Below are 23638 nucleotides of genomic sequence, written 5' to 3'. Positions count from 1 at the left end.
GGGAAACAGACCACAGCCAACACCAGGGCACTACAGACGGAAAACACGCTTGGGCAGGAAGGGAAACTTCAGCTCCACAAAAGACGCACCACAGCTCACCCTGCAGCACCAACACGGAAACCCTCACGCACCTCCCCGGCACAGCTGCCCCCAAGGGCTCTGCCCCAGCGCTTTCGCATCCCCCAGCCAACCGCTCCCGCCAACCTCCCCCCAACACACCGCCGCCCTCCCCACGCACGGACACCCCACCAACGCGCTTCCCCAACACCACCACAGCCACCAGCCAAAACTGAAAGCCACAGCCGGAAACTCGCTGCGATCAGAAAGCGAGGAAGGGAAGGACGCGGCACCACATAAAGCCCGCCGCCCGGCAGCACCCCAAGCACAGCGCCCACCCGCACCACCACCAAGCCTGAGCGGGCTCCTGCCCAGCACCACCCACGCACCACCCGCAGCCCCGCCATGGCCGCGCCCGCAACCCCACAGCCCCGCCTGCGCCACGGTGCCGCCGTGCTCCTGATCCTCCGCACGGCTCTCGCCACCGCCCTCGCCTGCCACCACCTCCGTCCCCGCGACGCCACCTTCCCCTGGGACAGCACCCACCTCCTCCAGGCCATGGCTCCCAGCCCCGCACCGCCCTGCCACCACCTGCACGACCCCTTCCCCTTCCCCGACACCCTCCTCCACACCAACCACCCACAGCAAGCCGCCGCCGCCGCCCACCGCCTCCTCCAGCGCCTCTTCGACACCCTCAGCAGCCCGACCGTCCCCCAACACTGGGACGCCCAGGCACGCCACCCGCCTCCTCAACAGCCTCCAGCACCACAGCCGGCAGCTACAGCGATGCCTGACAGGCAGCGGCACGCTCCTCCAAGGCCAAGGGCTCCGCAAGCTGCTGCTCGACATCGAGATATACTTTGGGCGCATCCAGGACTTCCTCCGCACCCACAACCACAGCCCCTGCGCCTGGGACCACGTCCGCCTCGAAGCTCGCCTCTGCTTCCAACGCCTCCAAAACCTAACCCGCACCCTGCGCGGTTAGCCCGGGCACCCCCACCAACCCCCACGGCCCCAACACCACTTCTGCACCACCGCCCCCTCCCCAACTCTCCTCTCCCGCCTCCCCGACCCATGGCAACAGCCGCCCTGCACCCCCAGCCTCCACTCACTGCTCCGCTATGTACACCGCTTACTCTATTTATCGGGACAACTGTAGGACTTACTCTATTTATCGGGACAACTGTAGGACTTACTCTATTTATCGGGACAACTGTAGGACTTACTCTATTTATCGGGACAACTGTAGGACTTACTCTATTTATCGGGACAACTGTAGGACTTACTCTATTTATCGGGACAACTGTAGGACTTACTCTATTTATCGGGACAACTGTAGGACTTACTCTATTTATCGGGACAACTGTAGGACTTACTCTATTTATCGGGACAACTGTAGGACTTACTCTATTTATCGGGACAACTGTAGGACTTACTCTATTTATCGGGACAACTGTAGGACTTACTCTATTTATCGGGACAACTGTAGGACTTACTCTATTTATCGGGACAACTGTAGGACTTACTCTATTTACCGGGACAACTGTAGGACTTACTCTATTTATTGGGACTACGCTGTCTATTTATTCACCTAATTATTCACCAGAAAATAAAGACCTGTTGCAAAAAGCTTGCCACTACCTCTTGTCTCCAAAGCACAGGAACCAGCCATTGGGGTGGGGGGAAGACACCTCCACTCAACACCCACTCCAAGCCCTGCTCCAGACGGGGCTCCGCGCGTCCCGTGCCCACGCTTCTCTTTGCCGCCTCCCCAGGGAGGCCCTTTCCTCGACCTATTCCCACAACCTCTGACAGGGTGTAGCCGTCGTCATCAGGATCATCTCCTCGGCCCTGCTCTCCTCAACATTTTCCACCTTCCGTCCCGCTTTAGACCCACCCCTGACCAGCCCCGGAGCCCTCACTACGAGGGCGACACGGACCTGTTGGCTGGAGCGCGTCCCGAGGAGGAACACAAATACGACCCCAGGGCTGCAACACCCCTCCCACGAGGGAAGGCTGAGAGAGTTGCGCCTGTTCAGCCTGCAGAAGAGAAGGCTCCGGGGAGACCTTCTTGCCGCCTTTCAATACTTTGCAGGGGCTTAGAAGAAAGATGGGGACAGGGTTGCTGACAGGGCCTCTAGCCACGGGACAGGGCGTCGTGGTTTTAAACTCAAAGGCGCTACCATTCAGGCTAGATGCAAGGAAGACTTTTTTTACCCATGAGGGGGGCCAAACACTGCAACATGTTGCCCACAGAGGTGGTCGATGCCCCATCCCTGCAAACACTCACGGTCACGTTGGACGGGGCTCTGAGCCACCTCATCTAGTCCAAGATGTCCCTGCCCATTCCCTGCGGGGGCTGGCCCAGGTCACCTTTGAAGGTCAACCCAAACCGTTCCATGATTCTACAGAGGAGAGGCACGGCACACATCCTCGCTCGGGTTAGGCTCAGCTCCGCTACTCTTGCCGCTACTTCAGGCATTCTCCACGACAACTCTCTCGGTGCGCTGCTTGAAAACACCTCGCAGCACCAACCATTCTAGGGCAACGGGGACAAGGTCCAGCCACGGACCTCCAACTGCCTCCTCCAGAGGCGGCACCTAGCTACGCCACGTCATCGTGCACGTGCCAGCACCCCAACCACAGCGCCCACCAGCACAACGCTGACGGACAAGACCACGGCTCCCAGCCCGACACCGACACGCGCACCTTTCCCCCGCTCCAACAGCTTTCGGGAAACACGTGGCAGCATCTCTCACACAAGCAGAACGTGATCCTCGCTGCTGCAATGGACCCGAAAACCTCAGCGCGACTGCAGCCTCCACCTCCTCCTCCTCCCACTCAGTGCTCTACGGCTGCAGCAGCTGGCTCAGCTCCACCGCCAGGCGACTCTTGGACACCCCTCCTCTAGGGCCGCAGGGGCTCACACCAGCCCAAACGCAACACCCTGCACTTACGGGGGACATCATCTGCTTTGCTCTCCAGGCACCTCAGGCGAGAAGCCACAGAAAACACAAGACCACCCCTGCCACAGGGGCACGCGCGTGGGACCGCAGCCAGGGACCCAGCGCAGCACCAGCACCAGCACCAGCACGACGAGCAAAGCTCTTCCCTTCTTCCTCTTCCTTTTCCCTCAAGCCTTGCCGCCTGCCTTTCTTCCCCATTCTTATCAGCTTCTCACGCGGGAGCTGGGGCAGCTCCGTCCACCAACACACCCAATGCCCAAGTGCCCACACCCAGAGCCACCCCCAGGCCCTCGCTCCGGGAGGCGGCTCCCCAGGCTCTGCCAAGTGCCATCGCTTCACAACCCTTCTTCCCAACGCAAAAAGAAAAGACCAGCGGAGATGAAAACAAAGGCGAGCCACAAGCAAAAGGGAAACAGACCACAGCCAACACCAGGGCACTACAGACGGAAAACACGCTTGGGCAGGAAGGGAAACTTCAGCTCCACAAAAGACGCACCACAGCTCACCCTGCAGCACCAACACAGAAACCCTCACGCACCTCCCCGGCACAGCTGCCCCCAAGGGCTCTGCCCCAGCGCTTTCGCATCCCCCAGCCAACCGCTCCCGCCAACCTCCCCCCAACACACCGCCGCCCTCCCCACGCACGGACACCCCACCAACGCGCTTCCCCAACACCACCACAGCCACCAGCCAAAACTGAAAGCCACAGCCGGAAACTCGCTGCGATTAGAAAGCGAGGAAGGGAAGGACGCGGCACCACATAAAGCCCGCCGCCCGGCAGCACCCCAAGCACAGCGCCCACCCGCACCACCACCAAGCCTGAGCGGGCTCCTGCCCAGCACCACCCACGCACCACCCGCAGCCCCGCCATGGCCGCGCCCGCAACCCCACAGCCCCGCCTGCGCCACGGTGCCGCCGTGCTCCTGATCCTCCGCACGGCTCTCGCCACCGCCCTCGCCTGCCACCACCTCCGTCCCCGCGACGCCACCTTCCCCTGGGACAGCACCCACCTCCTCCAGGCCATGGCTCCCAGCCCCGCACCGCCCTGCCACCACCTGCACGACCCCTTCCCCTTCCCCGACACCCTCCTCCACACCAACCACCCACAGCAAGCCGCCGCCGCCGCCCACCGCCTCCTCCAGCGCCTCTTCGACACCCTCAGCAGCCCGACCGTCCCCCAACACTGGGACGCCCAGGCACGCCACCGCCTCCTCAACAGCCTCCAGCACCACAGCCGGCAGCTACAGCGATGCCTGACAGGCAGCGGCACGCTCCTCCAAGGCCAAGGGCTCCGCAAGCTGCTGCTCGACATCGAGATATACTTTGGGCGCATCCAGGACTTCCTCCGCACCCACAACCACAGCCCCTGCGCCTGGGACCACGTCCGCCTCGAAGCTCGCCTCTGCTTCCAACGCCTCCAAAACCTAACCCGCACCCTGCGCGGTTAGCCCAGGCACCCCCACCAACCCCCACGGCCCCAACACCACTTCTGCACCACCGCCCCCTCCCCAACTCTCCTCTCCCGCCTCCCCGACCCATGGCAACAGCCGCCCTGCACCCCCAGCCTCCACTCACTGCTCCGCTATGTACACCGCTTACTCTATTTACCGGGACAACTGTAGGACTTACTCTATTTACCGGGACAACTGTAGGACTTACTCTATTTACCGGGACAACTGTAGGACTTACTCTATTTATCGGGACAACTGTAGGACTTACTCTATTTACCGGGACAACTGTAGGACTTACTCTATTTACCGGGACAACTGTAGGACTTACTCTATTTACCGGGACAACTGTAGGACTTACTCTATTTATCGGGACAACTGTAGGACTTACTCTATTTATCGGGACAACTGTAGGACTTACTCTATTTATCGGGACAACTGTAGGACTTACTCTATTTACCGGGACAACTGTAGGACTTACTCTATTTATCGGGACAACTCTAGGACTTACTCTATTTACCGGGACAACTGTAGGACTTACTCTCTTTATCGGGACAACTGTAGGACTTACTCTATTTATTGGGACTACGCTGTCTATTTATTCACCTAATTATTCACCAGAAAATAAAGACCTCTTGCAAAAAGCTTGCCACTACCTCTTGTCTCCAAAGCACAGGAACCAGCCATTGGGGTGGGGGGAAGACACCTCCACTCAACACCCACTCCAAGCCCTGCTCCAGACGGGGCTCCGCGCGTCCCGTGCCCACGCTTCTCTTTGCCGCCTCCCCAGGGAGGCCCTTTCCTCGACCTATTCCCACAACCTCTGACAGGGTGTAGCCGTCGTCATCAGGATCATCTCCTCGGCCCTGCTCTCCTCAACATTTTCCACCTTCCGTCCCGCTTTAGACCCACCCCTGACCAGCCCCGGAGCCCTCACTACGAGGGCGACACGGACCTGTTGGCTGGAGCGCGTCCCGAGGAGGGACACAAATACGACCCCAGGGCTGCAACACCCCTCCCACGAGGGAAGGCTGAGAGAGTTGCGCCTGTTCAGCCTGCAGAAGAGAAGGCTCCGGGGAGACCTTCTTGCCGCCTTTCAATACTTTGCAGGGGCTTAGAAGAAAGATGGGGACAGGCTTGCTGACAGGGCCTCTAGCCACGGGACAGGGCGTCGTGGTTTTAAACTCAAAGGCGCTACCATTCAGGCTAGATGCAAGGAAGACTTTTTTTACCCACGAGGGGGGCCAAACACTGCAACATGTTGCCCACAGAGGTGGTCGATGCCCCATCCCTGCAAACACTCACGGTCACGTTGGACGGGGCTCTGAGCCACCTCATCTAGTCCAAGATGCCCCTGCCCGTTCCCTGCGGGGGCTGGCCCAGGTCACCTTTGAAGGTCAACCCAAACCGTTCCATGATTCTACAGAGGAGAGGCACGGCACACATCCTCGCTCGGGTTAGGCTCAGCTCCGCTACTCTTGCCGCTACTTCAGGCATTCTCCACGACAACTCTCTCGGTGCGCTGCTTGAAAACACCTCGCAGCACCAACCATTCTAGGGCAACGGGGACAAGGTCCAGCCACGGACCTCCAACTGCCTCCTCCAGAGGCGGCACCTAGCTACGCCATGTCATCGTGCACGTGCCAGCACCCCAACCACAGCGCCCACCAGCACAACGCTGACGGACAAGACCACGGCTCCCAGCCAGACACCGACACGCGCACCTTTCCCCCGCTCCAACAGCTTTCGGGAAACACGTGGCAGCATCTCTCACACAAGCAGAACGTGATCCTCGCTGCTGCAATGGACCCGAAAACCTCAGCACGACTGCAGCCTCCACCTCCTCCTCCTCCCACTCAGTGCTCTACGGCTGCAGCAGCTGGCTCAGCTCCACCGCCAGGCGACTCTTCGACACCCCTCCTCTAGGGCCGCAGGGGCTCACGCCAGCCCAAACGCAACACCCTGCACTTACGGGGGACATCATCTGCTTTGCTCTCCAGGCACCTCAGGCGAGAAGCCACAGAAAACACAAGACGACCCCTGCCACAGGGGCACGCGCGTGGGACCACAGCCAGGGACCCAGCGCAGCACCAGCACCAGCACGACGAGCAAAGCTCTTCCCTTCTTCCTCTTCCTTTTCCCTCAAGCCTTGCCGCCTGCCTTTCTTCCCCATTCTCATCAGCTTCTCACGCGGGAGCTGGGGCAGCTCCGTCCACCAACACACCCAATGCCCAAGTGCCCACACCCAGAGCCACCCCCAGGCCCTCGCTCCGGGAGGCGGCTCCCCAGGCTCTGCCAAGTGCCATCGCTTCACAACCCTTCTTCCCAACGCAAAAAGAAAAGACCAGCGGAGATGAAAACAAAGGCGAGCCACAAGCAAAAGGGAAACAGACCACAGCCAACACCAGGGCACTACAGACGGAAAACACGCTTGGGCAGGAAGGGAAACTTCAGCTCCACAAAAGACGCACCACAGCTCACCCTGCAGCACCAACACGGAAACCCTCACGCACCTCCCCGGCACAGCTGCCCCCAAGGGCTCTGCCCCAGCGCTTTCGCATCCCCCAGCCAACCGCTCCCGCCAACCTCCCCCCAACACACCGCCGCCCTCCCCACGCATGGACACCCCACCAACGCGCTTCCCCAACACCACCACAGCCACCAGCCAAAACTGAAAGCCACAGCCGGAAACTCGCTGCGATCAGAAAGCGAGGAAGGGAAGGACGCGGCACCACATAAAGCCCGCCGCCCGGCAGCACCCCAAGCACAGCGCCCACCCGCACCACCACCAAGCCTGAGCGGGCTCCTGCCCAGCACCACCCACGCACCACCCGCAGCCCCGCCATGGCCGCGCCCGCAACCCCACAGCCCCGCCTGCGCCACGGTGCCGCCGTGCTCCTGATCCTCCGCACGGCTCTCGCCACCGCCCTCGCCTGCCACCACCTCCGTCCCCGCGACGCCACCTTCCCCTGGGACAGCACCCACCTCCTCCAGGCCATGGCTCCCAGCCCCGCACCGCCCTGCCACCACCTGCACGACCCCTTCCCCTTCCCCGACACCTTCCTCCACACCAACCACCCACAGCAAGCCGCCGCCGCTGCCCACCGCCTCCTCCAGCGCCTCTTCGACACCCTCAGCAGCCCGACCGTCCCCCAACACTGGGACGCCCAGGCACGCCACCGCCTCCTCAACAGCCTCCAGCACCACAGCCGGCAGCTACAGCGATGCCTGACAGGCAGCGGCACGCTCCTCCAAGGCCAAGGGCTCCGCAAGCTGCTGCTCGACATCGAGATATACTTTGGGCGCATCCAGGACTTCCTCCGCACCCACAACCACAGCCCCTGCGCCTGGGACCACGTCCGCCTCGAAGCTCGCCTCTGCTTCCAACGCCTCCAAAACCTAACCCGCACCCTGCGCGGTTAGCCCGGGCACCCCCACCAACCCCCACGGCCCCAACACCACTTCTGCACCACCGCCCCCTCCCCAACTCTCCTCTCCCGCCTCCCCGACCCATGGCAACAGCCGCCCTGCACCCCCAGCCTCCACTCACTGCTCCGCTATGTACACCGCTTACTCTCTTTATCGGGACAACTGTAGGACTTACTCTATTTATCGGGACAACTGTAGGACTTACTCTATTTATCGGGACAACTGTAGGACTTACTCTATTTATCGGGACAACTGTAGGACTTACTCTATTTATCGGGACAACTGTAGGACTTACTCTATTTATCGGGACAACTGTAGGACTTACTCTATTTATCGGGACTACGCTGTCTATTTATTCACCTAATTATTCACCAGAAAATAAAGACCTGTTGCAAAAAGCTTGCCACTACCTCTTGTCTCCAAAGCACAGGAACCAGCCATTGGGGTGGGGGGAAGACACCTCCACTCAACACCCACTCCAAGCCCTGCTCCAGACGGGGCTCCGCGCGTCCCGTGCCCACGCTTCTCTTTGCCGCCTCCCCAGGGAGGCCCTTTCCTCGACCTATTCCCACAACCTCTGACAGGGTGTAGCCGTCGTCATCAGGATCATCTCCTCGGCCCTGCTCTCCTCAACATTTTCCACCTTCCGTCCCGCTTTAGACCCACCCCTGACCAGCCCCGGAGCCCTCACTACGAGGGCGACACAGACCTGTTGGCTGGAGCGCGTCCCGAGGAGGGACACAAATACGACCCCAGGGCTGCAACACCCCTCCCACGAGGGAAGGCTGAGAGAGTTGCGCCTGTTCAGCCTGCAGAAGAGAAGGCTCCGGGGAGACCTTCTTGCCGCCTTTCAATACTTTGCAGGGGCTTAGAAGAAAGATGGGGACAGGGTTGCTGACAGGGCCTCTAGCCACGGGACAGGGCGTCGTGGTTTTAAACTCAAAGGCGCTACCATTCAGGCTAGATGCAAGGAAGACTTTTTTTACCCACGAGGGGGGCCAAACACTACAACACGTTGCCCACAGAGGTGGTCGATGCCCCACCCTGCAAACACTCACGGTCACGTTGGACGGGGCTCTGAGCCACCTCATCTAGTCCAAGATGCCCCTGCCCGTTCCCTGCGGGGGCTGGCCCAGGTCACCTTTGAAGGTCAACCCAAACCATTCCATGATTCTACAGAGGAGAGGCACGGCACACATCCTCGCTCGGGTTAGGCTCAGCTCCGCTACTCTTGCCGCTACTTCAGGCATTCTCCACGACAACTCTCTCGGTGCGCTGCTTGAAAACACCTCGCAGCACCAACCATTCTAGGGCAACGGGGACAAGGTCCAGCCACGGACCTCCAACTGCCTCCTCCAGAGGCGGCACCTAGCTACGCCACGTCATCGTGCACGTGCCAGCACCCCAACCACAGCGCCCACCAGCACAACGCTGACGGACAAGACCACGGCTCCCAGCCCGACACCGACACGCGCACCTTTCCCCCGCTCCAACAGCTTTCGGGAAACACGTGGCAGCATCTCTCACACAAGCAGAACGTGATCCTCGCTGCTGCAACGGACCCGAAAACCTCAGCGCGACTGCAGCCTCCACCTCCTCCTCCTCCCACTCAGTGCTCTACGGCTGCAGCAGCTGGCTCAGCTCCACCGCCAGGCGACTCTTGGACACCCCTCCTCTAGGGCCGCAGGGGCTCACGCCAGCCCAAACGCAACACCCTGCACTTACGGGGGACATCATCTGCTTTGCTCTCCAGGCACCTCAGGCGAGGAGCCACAGAAAACACAAGACGACCCCTGCCACAGGGGCACGCGCGTGGGACCGCAGCCAGGGACCCAGCGCAGCACCAGCACCAGCACGACGAGCAAAGCTCTTCCCTTCTTCCTCTTCCTTTTCCCTCAAGCCTTGCCGCCTGCCTTTCTTCCCCATTCTCATCAGCTTCTCACGCGGGAGCTGGGGCAGCTCCGTCCACCAACACACCCAATGCCCAGGTGCCCACACCCAGAGCCACCCCCAGGCCCTCGCTCCGGGAGGCGGCTCCCCAGGCTCTGCCAAGTGCCATCGCTTCACAACCCTTCTTCCCAACGCAAAAAGAAAAGACCAGCGGAGATGAAAACAAAGGCGAGCCACAAGCAAAAGGGAAACAGACCACAGCCAACACCAGGGCACTACAGACGGAAAACACGCTTGGGCAGGAAGGGAAACTTCAGCTCCACAAAAGACGCACCACAGCTCACCCTGCAGCACCAACACAGAAACCCTCACGCACCTCCCCGGCACAGCTGCCCCCAAGGGCTCTGCCCCAGCGCTTTCGCATCCCCCAGCCAACCGCTCCCGCCAACCTCCCCCCAACACACCGCCGCCCTCCCCACGCACGGACACCCCACCAACGCGCTTCCCCAACACCACCACAGCCACCAGCCAAAACTGAAAGCCACAGCCGGAAACTCGCTGCGATCAGAAAGCGAGGAAGGGAAGGACGCGGCACCACATAAAGCCCGCCGCCCGGCAGCACCCCAAGCACAGCGCCCACCCGCACCACCACCAAGCCTGAGCGGGCTCCTGCCCAGCACCACCCACGCACCACCCGCAGCCCCGCCATGGCCGCGCCCGCAACCCCACAGCCCCGCCTGCGCCACGGTGCCGCCGTGCTCCTGATCCTCCGCACGGCTCTCGCCACCGCCCTCGCCTGCCACCACCTCCGTCCCCGCGACGCCACCTTCCCCTGGGACAGCACCCACCTCCTCCAGGCCATGGCTCCCAGCCCCGCACCGCCCTGCCACCACCTGCACGACCCCTTCCCCTTCCCCGACACCCTCCTCCACACCAACCACCCACAGCAAGCCGCCGCCGCCGCCCACCGCCTCCTCCAGCGCCTCTTCGACACCCTCAGCAGCCCAACCGTCCCCCAACACTGGGACGCCCAGGCACGCCACCGCCTCCTCAACAGCCTCCAGCACCACAGCCGGCAGCTACAGCGATGCCTGACAGGCAGCGGCACGCTCCTCCAAGGCCAAGGGCTCCGCAAGCTGCTGCTCGACATCGAGATATACTTTGGGCGCATCCAGGACTTCCTCCGCACCCACAACCACAGCCCCTGCGCCTGGGACCACGTCCGCCTCGAAGCTCGCCTCTGCTTCCAACGCCTCCAAAACCTAACCCGCACCCTGCGCGGTTAGCCCGGGCACCCCCACCAACCCCCACGGCCCCAACACCACTTCTGCACCACCGCCCCCTCCCCAACTCTCCTCTCCCGCCTCCCCGACCCATGGCAACAGCCGCCCTGCACCCCCAGCCTCCACTCACTGCTCCGCTATGTACACCGCTTACTCTCTTTATCGGGACAACTGTAGGACTTACTCTATTTATCGGGACAACTGTAGGACTTACTCTATTTATCGGGACAACTGTAGGACTTACTCTATTTATCGGGACAACTGTAGGACTTACTCTATTTATCGGGACAACTGTAGGACTTACTCTATTTATCGGGACAACTGTAGGACTTACTCTATTTATCGGGACAACTGTAGGACTTACTCTATTTATCGGGACAACTGTAGGACTTACTCTATTTATCGGGACTACGCTGTCTATTTATTCACCTAATTATTCACCAGAAAATAAAGACCTGTTGCAAAAAGCTTGCCACTACCTCTTGTCTCCAAAGCACAGGAACCAGCCATTGGGGTGGGGGGAAGACACCTCCACTCAACACCCACTCCAAGCCCTGCTCCAGACGGGGCTCCGCGCGTCCCGTGCCCACGCTTCTCTTTGCCGCCTCCCCAGGGAGGCCCTTTCCTCGACCTATTCCCACAACCTCTGACAGGGTGTAGCCGTCGTCATCAGGATCATCTCCTCGGCCCTGCTCTCCTCAACATTTTCCACCTTCCGTCCCGCTTTAGACCCACCCCTGACCAGCCCCGGAGCCCTCACTACGAGGGCGACACAGACCTGTTGGCTGGAGCGCGTCCCGAGGAGGGACACAAATACAACCCCAGGGCTGCAACACCCCTCCCACGAGGGAAGGCTGAGAGAGTTGCACCTGTTCAGCCTGCAGAAGAGAAGGCTCCGGGGAGACCTTCTTGCCGCCTTTCAATACTTTGCAGGGGCTTAGAAGAAAGATGGGGACAGGGTTGCTGACAGGGCCTCTAGCCACGGGACAGGGCGTCGTGGTTTTAAACTCAAAGGCGCTACCATTCAGGCTAGATGCAAGGAAGACTTTTTTTACCCACGAGGGGGGCCAAACACTACAACACGTTGCCCACAGAGGTGGTCGATGCCCCACCCTGCAAACACTCACGGTCACGTTGGACGGGGCTCTGAGCCACCTCATCTAGTCCAAGATGCCCCTGCCCGTTCCCTGCGGGGGCTGGCCCAGGTCACCTTTGAAGGTCAACCCAAACCATTCCATGATTCTACAGAGGAGAGGCACGGCACACATCCTCGCTCGGGTTAGGCTCAGCTCCGCTACTCTTGCCGCTACTTCAGGCATTCTCCACGACAACTCTCTCGGTGCGCTGCTTGAAAACACCTCGCAGCACCAACCATTCTAGGGCAACGGGGACAAGGTCCAGCCACGGACCTCCAACTGCCTCCTCCAGAGGCGGCACCTAGCTACGCCACGTCATCGTGCACGTGCCAGCACCCCAACCACAGCGCCCACCAGCACAACGCTGACGGACAAGACCACGGCTCCCAGCCAGACACCGACACGCGCACCTTTCCCCCGCTCCAACAGCTTTCGGGAAACACGTGGCAGCATCTCTCACACAAGCAGAACGTGATCCTCGCTGCTGCAACGGACCCGAAAACCTCAGCGCGACTGCAGCCTCCACCTCCTCCTCCTCCCACTCAGTGCTCTACGGCTGCAGCAGCTGGCTCAGCTCCACCGCCAGGCGACTCTTGGACACCCCTCCTCTAGGGCCGCAGGGGCTCACGCCAGCCCAAACGCAACACCCTGCACTTACGGGGGACATCATCTGCTTTGCTCTCCAGGCACCTCAGGCGAGGAGCCACAGAAAACACAAGACGACCCCTGCCACAGGGGCACGCGCGTGGGACCGCAGCCAGGGACCCAGCGCAGCACCAGCACCAGCACGACGAGCAAAGCTCTTCCCTTCTTCCTCTTCCTTTTCCCTCAAGCCTTGCCGCCTGCCTTTCTTCCCCATTCTCATCAGCTTCTCACGCGGGAGCTGGGGCAGCTCCGTCCACCAACACACCCAATGCCCAGGTGCCCACACCCAGAGCCACCCCCAGGCCCTCGCTCCGGGAGGCGGCTCCCCAGGCTCTGCCAAGTGCCATCGCTTCACAACCCTTCTTCCCAACGCAAAAAGAAAAGACCAGCGGAGATGAAAACAAAGGCGAGCCACAAGCAAAAGGGAAACAGACCACAGCCAACACCAGGGCACTACAGACGGAAAACACGCTTGGGCAGGAAGGGAAACTTCAGCTCCACAAAAGACGCACCACAGCTCACCCTGCAGCACCAACACAGAAACCCTCACGCACCTCCCCGGCACAGCTGCCCCCAAGGGCTCTGCCCCAGCGCTTTCGCATCCCCCAGCCAACCGCTCCCGCCAACCTCCCCCCAACACACCGCCGCCCTCCCCACGCACGGACACCCCACCAACGCGCTTCCCCAACACCACCACAGCCACCAGCCAAAACTGAAAGCCACAGCCGGAAACTCGCTGCGATCAGAAAGCGAGGAAGGGAAGGACGCGGCACCACATAAAGCCCGCCGCCCGGCAGCACCCCAAGCACAGCGCCCACCCGCACCACCACCAAGCCTGAGCGGGCTCCTGCCCAGCACCACCCACGCACCACCCGCAGCCCCGCCATGGCCGCGCCCGCAACCCCACAGCCCCGCCTGCGCCACGGTGCCGCCGTGCTCCTGATCCTCCGCACGGCTCTCGCCACCGCCCTCGCCTGCCACCACCTCCGTCCCCGCGACGCCACCTTCCCCTGGGACAGCACCCACCTCCTCCAGGCCATGGCTCCCAGCCCCGCACCGCCCTGCCACCACCTGCACGACCCCTTCCCCTTCCCCGACACCTTCCTCCACACCAACCACCCACAGCAAGCCGCCGCCGCCGCCCACCGCCTCCTCCAGCGCCTCTTCGACACCCTCAGCAGCCCGACCGTCCCCCAACACTGGGACGCCCAGGCACGCCACCGCCTCCTCAACAGCCTCCAGCACCACAGCCGGCAGCTACAGCGATGCCTGACAGGCAGCGGCACGCTCCTCCAAGGCCAAGGGCTCCGCAAGCTGCTGCTCGACATCGAGATATACTTTGGGCGCATCCAGGACTTCCTCCGCACCCACAACCACAGCCCCTGCGCCTGGGACCACGTCCGCCTCGAAGCTCGCCTCTGCTTCCAACGCCTCCAAAACCTAACCCGCACCCTGCGCGGTTAGCCCGGGCACCCCCACCAACCCCCACGGCCCCAACACCACTTCTGCACCACCGCCCCCTCCCCAACTCTCCTCTCCCGCCTCCCCGACCCATGGCAACAGCCGCCCTGCACCCCCAGCCTCCACTCACTGCTCCGCTATGTACACCGCTTACTCTCTTTATCGGGACAACTGTAGGACTTACTCTATTTATCGGGACAACTGTAGGACTTACTCTATTTATCGGGACAACTGTAGGACTTACTCTATTTATCGGGACAACTGTAGGACTTACTCTATTTATCGGGACAACTGTAGGACTTACTCTCTTTATCGGGACAACTGTAGGACTTACTCTCTTTATCGGGACAACTGTAGGACTTACTCTATTTATCGGGACTACGCTGTCTATTTATTCACCTAATTATTCACCAGAAAATAAAGACCTGTTGCAAAAAGCTTGCCACTACCTCTTGTCTCCAAAGCACAGGAACCAGCCATTGGGGTGGGGGGAAGACACCTCCACTCAACACCCACTCCAAGCCCTGCTCCAGACGGGGCTCCGCGCGTCCCGTGCCCACGCTTCTCTTTGCCGCCTCCCCAGGGAGGCCCTTTCCTCGACCTATTCCCACAACCTCTGACAGGGTGTAGCCGTCGTCATCAGGATCATCTCCTCGGCCCTGCTCTCCTCAACATTTTCCACCTTCCGTCCCGCTTTAGACCCACCCCTGACCAGCCCCGGAGCCCTCACTACGAGGGCGACACGGACCTGTTGGCTGGAGCGCGTCCCGAGGAGGGACACAAATACGACCCCAGGGCTGCAACACCCCTCCCACGAGGGAAGGCTGAGAGAGTTGCGCCTGTTCAGCCTGCAGAAGAGAAGGCTCCGGGGAGACCTTCTTGCCGCCTTTCAATACTTTGCAGGGGCTTAGAAGAAAGATGGGGACAGGGTTGCTGACAGGGCCTCTAGCCACGGGACAGGGCGTCGTGGTTTTAAACTCAAAGGCGCTACCATTCAGGCTAGATGCAAGGAAGACTTTTTTTACCCACGAGGGGGGCCAAACACTACAACACGTTGCCCACAGAGGTGGTCGATGCCCCACCCTGCAAACACTCACGGTCACGTTGGACGGGGCTCTGAGCCACCTCATCTAGTCCAAGATGCCCCTGCCCGTTCCCTGCGGGGGCTGGCCCAGGTCACCTTTGAAGGTCAACCCAAACCATTCCATGATTCTACAGAGGAGAGGCACGGCACACATCCTCGCTCGGGTTAGGCTCAGCTCCGCTACTCTTGCCGCTACTTCAGGCATTCTCCACGACAACTCTCTCGGTGCGCTGCTTGAAAACACCTCGCAGCACCAACCATTCTAGGGCAACGGGGACAAGGTCCAGCCACGGACCTCCAACTGCCTCCTCCAGAGGCGGCACCTAGCTACGCCACGTCATCGTGCACGTGCCAGCACCCCAACCACAGCGCCCACCAGCACAACGCTGACGGACAAGACCACGGCTCCCAGCCAGACACCGACACGCGCACCTTTCCCCCGCTCCAACAGCTTTCGGGAAACACGTGGCAGCATCTCTCACACAAGCAGAACGTGATCCTCGCTGCTGCAACGGACCCGAAAACCTCAGCGCGACTGCAGCCTCCACCTCCTCCTCCTCCCACTCAGTGCTCTACGGCTGCAGCAGCTGGCTCAGCTCCACCGCCAGGCGACTCTTGGACACCCCTCCTCTAGGGCCGCAGGGGCTCACGCCAGCCCAAACGCAACACCCTGCACTTACGGGGGACATCATCTGCTTTGCTCTCCAGGCACCTCAGGCGAGGAGCCACAGAAAACACAAGACGACCCCTGCCACAGGGGCACGCGCGTGGGACCGCAGCCAGGGACCCAGCGCAGCACCAGCACCAGCACGACGAGCAAAGCTCTTCCCTTCTTCCTCTTCCTTTTCCCTCAAGCCTTGCCGCCTGCCTTTCTTCCCCATTCTCATCAGCTTCTCACGCGGGAGCTGGGGCAGCTCCGTCCACCAACACACCCAATGCCCAGGTGCCCACACCCAGAGCCACCCCCAGGCCCTCGCTCCGGGAGGCGGCTCCCCAGGCTCTGCCAAGTGCCATCGCTTCACAACCCTTCTTCCCAACGCAAAAAGAAAAGACCAGCGGAGATGAAAACAAAGGCGAGCCACAAGCAAAAGGGAAACAGACCACAGCCAACACCAGGGCACTACAGACGGAAAACACGCTTGGGCAGGAAGGGAAACTTCAGCTCCACAAAAGACGCACCACAGCTCACCCTGCAGCACCAACACAGAAACCCTCACGCACCTCCCCGGCACAGCTGCCCCCAAGGGCTCTGCCCCAGCGCTTTCGCATCCCCCAGCCAACCGCTCCCGCCAACCTCCCCCCAACACACCGCCGCCCTCCCCACGCACGGACACCCCACCAACGCGCTTCCCCAACACCACCACAGCCACCAGCCAAAACTGAAAGCCACAGCCGGAAACTCGCTGCGATCAGAAAGCGAGGAAGGGAAGGACGCGGCACCACATAAAGCCCGCCGCCCGGCAGCACCCCAAGCACAGCGCCCACCCGCACCACCACCAAGCCTGAGCGGGCTCCTGCCCAGCACCACCCACGCACCACCCGCAGCCCCGCCATGGCCGCGCCCGCAACCCCACAGCCCCGCCTGCGCCACGGTGCCGCCGTGCTCCTGATCCTCCGCACGGCTCTCGCCACCGCCCTCGCCTGCCACCACCTCCGTCCCCGCGACGCCACCTTCCCCTGGGACAGCACCCACCTCCTCCAGGCCATGGCTCCCAGCCCCGCACCGCCCTGCCACCACCTGCACGACCCCTTCCCCTTCCCCGACACCCTCCTCCACACCAACCACCCACAGCAAGCCGCCGCCGCCGCCCACTGCCTCCTCCAGCGCCTCTTCGACACCCTCAGCAGCCCGACCGTCCCCCAACACTGGGACGCCCAGGCACGCCACCGCCTCCTCAACAGCCTCCAGCACCACAGCCGGCAGCTACAGCGATGCCTGACAGGCAGCGGCACGCTCCTCCAAGGCCAAGGGCTCCGCAAGCTGCTGCTCGACATCGAGATATACTTTGGGCGCATCCAGGACTTCCTCCGCACCCACAACCACAGCCCCTGCGCCTGGGACCACGTCCGCCTCGAAGCTCGCCTCTGCTTCCAACGCCTCCAAAACCTAACCCGCACCCTGCGCGGTTAGCCCGGGCACCCCCACCAACCCCCACGGCCCCAACACCACTTCTGCACCACCGCCCCCTCCCCAACTCTCCTCTCCCGCCTCCCCGACCCATGGCAACAGCCGCCCTGCACCCCCAGCCTCCACTCACTGCTCCGCTATGTACACCGCTTACTCTCTTTATCGGGACAACTGTAGGACTTACTCTCTTTATCGGGACAACTGTAGGACTTACTCTCTTTATCGGGACAACTGTAGGACTTACTCTCTTTATCGGGACAACTGTAGGACTTACTCTCTTTATCGGGACAACTGTAGGACTTACTCTATTTATCGGGACAACTGTAGGACTTACTCTATTTATCGGGACAACTGTAGGACTTACTCTATTTATCGGGACAACTGTAGGACTTACTCTATTTATCGGGACAACTGTAGGACTTACTCTATTTATCGGGACAACTGTAGGACTTACTCTATTTATCGGGACAACTGTAGGACTTACTCTATTTATCGGGACAACTGTAGGACTTACTCTATTTATCGGGACAACTGTAGGACTTACTCTATTTATCGGGACAACTGTAGGACTTACTCTATTTATCGGGACTACGCTGTCTATTTATTCACCTAATTATTCACCAGAAAATAAAGACCTGTTGCAAAAAGCTTGCCACTACCTCTTGTCTCCAAAGCACAGGAACCAGCCATTGGGGTGGGGGGAAGACACCTCCACTCAACACCCACTCCAAGCCCTGCTCCAGACGGGGCTCCGCGCGTCCCGTGCCCACGCTTCTCTTTGCCGCCTCCCCAGGGAGGCCCTTTCCTCGACCTATTCCCACAACCTCTGACAGGGTGTAGCCGTCGTCATCAGGATCATCTCCTCGGCCCTGCTCTCCTCAACATTTTCCACCTTCCGTCCCGCTTTAGACCCACCCCTGACCAGCCCCGGAGCCCTCACTACGAGGGCGACACAGACCTGTTGGCTGGAGCGCGTCCCGAGGAGGGACACAAATACAACCCCAGGGCTGCAACACCCCTCCCACGAGGGAAGGCTGAGAGAGTTGCACCTGTTCAGCCTGCAGAAGAGAAGGCTCCGGGGAGACCTTCTTGCCGCCTTTCAATACTTTGCAGGGGCTTAGAAGAAAGATGGGGACAGGCTTGCTGACAGGGCCTCTAGCCACGGGACAGGGCGTCGTGGTTTTAAACTCAAAGGCGCTACCATTCAGGCTAGATGCAAGGAAGACTTTTTTTACCCATGAGGGGGGCCAAACACTGCAACATGTTGCCCACAGAGGTGGTCGATGCCCCATCCCTGCAAACACTCACGGTCACGTTGGACGGGGCTCTGAGCCACCTCATCTAGTCCAAGATGCCCCTGCCCGTTCCCTGCGGGGGCTGGCCCAGGTCACCTTTGAAGGTCAACCCAAACCGTTCCATGATTCTACAGAGGAGAGGCACGGCACACACCCTCGCTCGGGTTAGGCTCAGCTCCGCTACTCTTGCCGCTACTTCAGGCATTCTCCACGACAACTCTCTCGGTGCGCTGCTTGAAAACACCTCGCAGCACCAACCATTCTAGGGCAACGGGGACAAGGTCCAGCCACGGACCTCCAACTGCCTCCTCCAGAGGCGGCACCTAGCTACGCCATGTCATCGTGCACGTGCCAGCACCCCAACCACAGCGCCCACCAGCACAACGCTGACGGACAAGACCACGGCTCCCAGCCAGACACCGACACGCGCACCTTTCCCCCGCTCCAACAGCTTTCGGGAAACACGTGGCAGCATCTCTCACACAAGCAGAACGTGATCCTCGCTGCTGCAACGGGCCCGAAAACCTCAGCGCGACTGCAGCCTCCACCTCCTCCTCCTCCCACTCAGTGCTCTACGGCTGCAGCAGCTGGCTCAGCTCCACCGCCAGGCGACTCTTGGACACCCCTCCTCTAGGGCCGCAGGGGCTCACGCCAGCCCAAACGCAACACCCTGCGCTTACGGGGGACATCATCTGCTTTGCTCTCCAGGCACCTCAGGCGAGAAGCCACAGAAAACACAAGACGACCCCTGCCACAGGGGCACGCGCGTGGGACCGCAGCCAGGGACCCAGCGCAGCACCAGCACCAGCACCAGCACGACGAGCAAAGCTCTTCCCTTCTTCCTCTTCCTTTTCCCTCAAGCCTTGCCGCCTGCCTTTCTTCCCCATTCTCATCAGCTTCTCACGCGGGAGCTGGGGCAGCTCCGTCCACCAACACACCCAATGCCCAGGTGCCCACACCCAGAGCCACCCCCAGGCCCTCGCTCCGGGAGGCGGCTCCCCAGGCTCTGCCAAGTGCCATCGCTTCACAACCCTTCTTCCCAACGCAAAAAGAAAAGACCAGCGGAGATGAAAACAAAGGCGAGCCACAAGCAAAAGGGAAACAGACCACAGCCAACACCAGGGCACTACAGACGGAAAACACGCTTGGGCAGGAAGGGAAACTTCAGCTCCACAAAAGACGCACCACAGCTCACCCTGCAGCACCAACACGGAAACCCTCACGCACCTCCCCGGCACAGCTGCCCCCAAGGGCTCTGCCCCAGCGCTTTCGCATCCCCCAGCCAACCGCTCCCGCCAACCTCCCCCCAACACACCGCCGCCCTCCCCACGCACGGACACCCCACCAACGCGCTTCCCCAACACCACCACAGCCACCAGCCAAAACTGAAAGCCACAGCCGGAAACTCGCTGCGATCAGAAAGCGAGGAAGGGAAGGACGCGGCACCACATAAAGCCCGCCGCCCGGCAGCACCCCAAGCACAGCGCCCACCCGCACCACCACCAAGCCTGAGCGGGCTCCTGCCCAGCACCACCCACGCACCACCCGCAGCCCCGCCATGGCCGCGCCCGCAACCCCACAGCCCCGCCTGCGCCACGGTGCCGCCGTGCTCCTGATCCTCCGCACGGCTCTCGCCACCGCCCTCGCCTGCCACCACCTCCGTCCCCGCGACGCCACCTTCCCCTGGGACAGCACCCACCTCCTCCAGGCCATGGCTCCCAGCCCCGCACCGCCCTGCCACCACCTGCACGACCCCTTCCCCTTCCCCGACACCCTCCTCCACACCAACCACCCACAGCAAGCCGCCGCCGCCGCCCACCGCCTCCTCCAGCGCCTCTTCGACACCCTCAGCAGCCCGACCGTCCCCCAACACTGGGACGCCCAGGCACGCCACCGCCTCCTCAACAGCCTCCAGCACCACAGCCGGCAGCTACAGCGATGCCTGACAGGCAGCGGCACGCTCCTCCAAGGCCAAGGGCTCCGCAAGCTGCTGCTCGACATCGAGATATACTTTGGGCGCATCCAGGACTTCCTCCGCACCCACAACCACAGCCCCTGCGCCTGGGACCACGTCCGCCTCGAAGCTCGCCTCTGCTTCCAACGCCTCCAAAACCTAACCCGCACCCTGCGCGGTTAGCCCGGGCACCCCACCAACCCCCACAGCCCCAACACCACTTCTGCACCACCGCCCCCTCCCCAACTCTCCTCTCCCGCCTCCCCGACCCATGGCAACAGCCGCCCTGCACCCCCAGCCTCCACTCACTGCTCCGCTATGTACACCGCTTACTCTATTTATCGGGACAACTGTAGGACTTACTCTCTTTATCGGGACAACTGTAGGACTTACTCTCTTTATCGGGACAACTGTAGGACTTACTCTCTTTATCGGGACAACTGTAGGACTTACTCTCTTTATCGGGACAACTGTAGGACTTACTCTCTTTATCGGGACAACTGTAGGACTTACTCTCTTTATCGGGACAACTGTAGGACTTACTCTATTTATCGGGACAACTGTAGGACCTACTCTATTTATCGGGACAACTGTAGGACCTACTCTATTTATCGGGACTACGCTGTCTATTTATTCACCTAATTATTCACCAGAAAATAAAGACCTCTTGCAAAAAGCTTGCCACTACCTCTTGTCTCCAAAGCACAGGAACCAGCCATTGGGGTGGGGGGAAGACACCTCCACTCAACACCCACTCCAAGCCCTGCTCCAGACGGGGCTCCGCGCGTCCCGTGCCCACGCTTCTCTTTGCCGCCTCCCCAGGGAGGCCCTTTCCTCGACCTATTCCCACAACCTCTGACAGGGTGTAGCCGTCGTCATCAGGATCATCTCCTCGGCCCTGCTCTCCTCAACATTTTCCACCTTCCGTCCCGCTTTAGACCCACCCCTGACCAGCCCCGGAGCCCTCACTACGAGGGCGACACAGACCTGTTGGCTGGAGCGCGTCCCGAGGAGGGACACAAATACGACCCCAGGGCTGCAACACCCCTCCCACGAGGGAAGGCTGAGAGAGTTGCACCTGTTCAGCCTGCAGAAGAGAAGGCTCCGGGGAGACCTTCTTGCCGCCTTTCAATACTTTGCAGGGGCTTAGAAGAAAGATGGGGACAGGCTTGCTGACAGGGCCTCTAGCCACGGGACAGGGCGTCGTGGTTTTAAACTCAAAGGCGCTACCATTCAGGCTAGATGCAAGGAAGACTTTTTTTACCCATGAGGGGGGCCAAACACTGCAACATGTTGCCCACAGAGGTGGTCGATGCCCCATCCCTGCAAACACTCACGGTCACGTTGGACGGGGCTCTGAGCCACCTCATCTAGTCCAAGATGCCCCTGCCCGTTCCCTGCGGGGGCTGGCCCAGGTCACCTTTGAAGGTCAACCCAAACCGTTCCATGATTCTACAGAGGAGAGGCACGGCACACATCCTCGCTCGGGTTAGGCTCAGCTCCGCTACTCTTGCCGCTACTTCAGGCATTCTCCACGACAACTCTCTCGGTGCGCTGCTTGAAAACACCTCGCAGCACCAACCATTCTAGGGCAACGGGGACAAGGTCCAGCCACGGACCTCCAACTGCCTCCTCCAGAGGCGGCACCTAGCTACGCCATGTCATCGTGCACGTGCCAGCACCCCAACCACAGCGCCCACCAGCACAACGCTGGCGGACAAGACCACGGCTCCCAGCCAGACACCGACACGCGCACCTTTCCCCCGCTCCAACAGCTTTCGGGAAACACATGGCAGCATCTCTCACACAAGCAGAACGTGATCCTCGCTGCTGCAACGGACCCGAAAACCTCAGCGCGACTGCAACCTCCACCTCCTCCTCCTCCCACTCAGTGCTCTACGGCTGCAGCAGCTGGCTCAGCTCCACCGCCAGGCGACTCTTGGACACCCCTCCTCTAGGGCCGCAGGGGCTCACGCCAGCCCAAACGCAACACCCTGCGCTTACGGGGGACATCATCTGCTTTGCTCTCCAGGCACCTCAGGCGAGAAGCCACAGAAAACACAAGACGACCCCTGCCACAGGGGCACGCGCGTGGGACCGCAGCCAGGGACCCAGCGCAGCACCAGCACCAGCACCAGCACGACGAGCAAAGCTCTTCCCTTCTTCCTCTTCCTTTTCCCTCAAGCCTTGCCGCCTGCCTTTCTTCCCCATTCTCATCAGCTTCTCACGCGGGAGCTGGGGCAGCTCCGTCCACCAACACACCCAATGCCCAAGTGCCCACACCCAGAGCCACCCCCAGGCCCTCGCTCCGGGAGGCGGCTCCCCAGGCTCTGCCAAGTGCCATCGCTTCACAACCCTTCTTCCCAACGCAAAAAGAAAAGACCAGCGGAGATGAAAACAAAGGCGAGCCACAAGCAAAAGGGAAACAGACCACAGCCAACACCAGGGCACTACAGACGGAAAACACGCTTGGGCAGGAAGGGAAACTTCAGCTCCACAAAAGACGCACCACAGCTCACCCTGCAGCACCAACACGGAAACCCTCACGCACCTCCCCGGCACAGCTGCCCCCAAGGGCTCTGCCCCAGCGCTTTCGCATCCCCCAGCCAACCGCTCCCGCCAACCTCCCCCCAACACACCGCCGCCCTCCCCACGCACGGACACCCCACCAACGCGCTTCCCCAACACCACCACAGCCACCAGCCAAAACTGAAAGCCACAGCCGGAAACTCGCTGCGATCAGAAAGCGAGGAAGGGAAGGACGCGGCACCACATAAAGCCCGCCGCCCGGCAGCACCCCAGGCACAGCGCCCACCCGCACCACCACCAAGCCTGAGCGGGCTCCTGCCCAGCACCACCCAC

The 23638-nt window shown here is 61.3% G+C and overlaps 8 protein-coding genes across 16 annotated transcripts in view; 7 read left to right on the top strand and 1 right to left on the bottom strand.

Annotated features, from left to right (window-relative positions):
* UBAP2 (ubiquitin associated protein 2) overlaps positions 1 to 23638 on the bottom strand; it is a 167602-nt gene that overhangs the window by 51348 nt on the left and 92616 nt on the right. The window lies entirely within an intron of this gene.
* Positions 463 to 1042, top strand: LOC142050462 (interferon-like). Its single transcript, XM_075079125.1, is given in 2 exon segments — positions 463 to 798; positions 800 to 1042. Coding segments are annotated over 2 exon segments (579 nt in total).
* LOC142050461 (interferon-like) lies at positions 3893 to 4471 on the top strand. The gene has a single exon (XM_075079124.1). It carries the CDS (start codon positions 3893 to 3895, stop codon positions 4469 to 4471), a length of 579 nt encoding a protein of 192 aa, XP_074935225.1.
* On the top strand, positions 7316 to 7894 carry LOC142050460 (interferon-like). Its single transcript, XM_075079123.1, has one exon. It carries the CDS (start codon positions 7316 to 7318, stop codon positions 7892 to 7894), a length of 579 nt encoding a protein of 192 aa, XP_074935224.1.
* On the top strand, positions 10498 to 11076 carry LOC142050459 (interferon-like). Its single transcript, XM_075079122.1, has one exon. It carries the CDS (start codon positions 10498 to 10500, stop codon positions 11074 to 11076), a length of 579 nt encoding a protein of 192 aa, XP_074935223.1.
* LOC142050458 (interferon-like) lies at positions 13740 to 14318 on the top strand. The gene has a single exon (XM_075079121.1). It carries the CDS (start codon positions 13740 to 13742, stop codon positions 14316 to 14318), a length of 579 nt encoding a protein of 192 aa, XP_074935222.1.
* LOC142050457 (interferon-like) lies at positions 16952 to 17530 on the top strand. Its single transcript, XM_075079120.1, has one exon. It carries the CDS (start codon positions 16952 to 16954, stop codon positions 17528 to 17530), a length of 579 nt encoding a protein of 192 aa, XP_074935221.1.
* LOC142050455 (interferon-like) lies at positions 20381 to 20959 on the top strand. The gene has a single exon (XM_075079119.1). The coding sequence runs from the start codon at positions 20381 to 20383 to the stop codon at positions 20957 to 20959; it is 579 nt and encodes a 192-aa protein (XP_074935220.1).

This window comes from Phalacrocorax aristotelis, chromosome Z, assembly GCF_949628215.1.
Source record: "Phalacrocorax aristotelis chromosome Z, bGulAri2.1, whole genome shotgun sequence".
Lineage (NCBI taxonomy): Eukaryota > Metazoa > Chordata > Aves > Suliformes > Phalacrocoracidae > Phalacrocorax > Phalacrocorax aristotelis.
This window is presented reverse-complemented; position numbering and strand designations above follow the sequence as displayed.

What these genes read in the sequence shown, in the direction of transcription:
- LOC142050461 (XM_075079124.1), top strand. Translation starts at nt 3,893, where the DNA reads ATGGCCGCGCCCGCAACCCCACAGCCCCGCCTGCGCCACGGTGCCGCC.
- LOC142050455 (XM_075079119.1), top strand. Translation starts at nt 20,381, where the DNA reads ATGGCCGCGCCCGCAACCCCACAGCCCCGCCTGCGCCACGGTGCCGCC.
- LOC142050457 (XM_075079120.1), top strand. Translation starts at nt 16,952, where the DNA reads ATGGCCGCGCCCGCAACCCCACAGCCCCGCCTGCGCCACGGTGCCGCC.
- LOC142050460 (XM_075079123.1), top strand. Translation starts at nt 7,316, where the DNA reads ATGGCCGCGCCCGCAACCCCACAGCCCCGCCTGCGCCACGGTGCCGCC.
- LOC142050458 (XM_075079121.1), top strand. Translation starts at nt 13,740, where the DNA reads ATGGCCGCGCCCGCAACCCCACAGCCCCGCCTGCGCCACGGTGCCGCC.
- LOC142050459 (XM_075079122.1), top strand. Translation starts at nt 10,498, where the DNA reads ATGGCCGCGCCCGCAACCCCACAGCCCCGCCTGCGCCACGGTGCCGCC.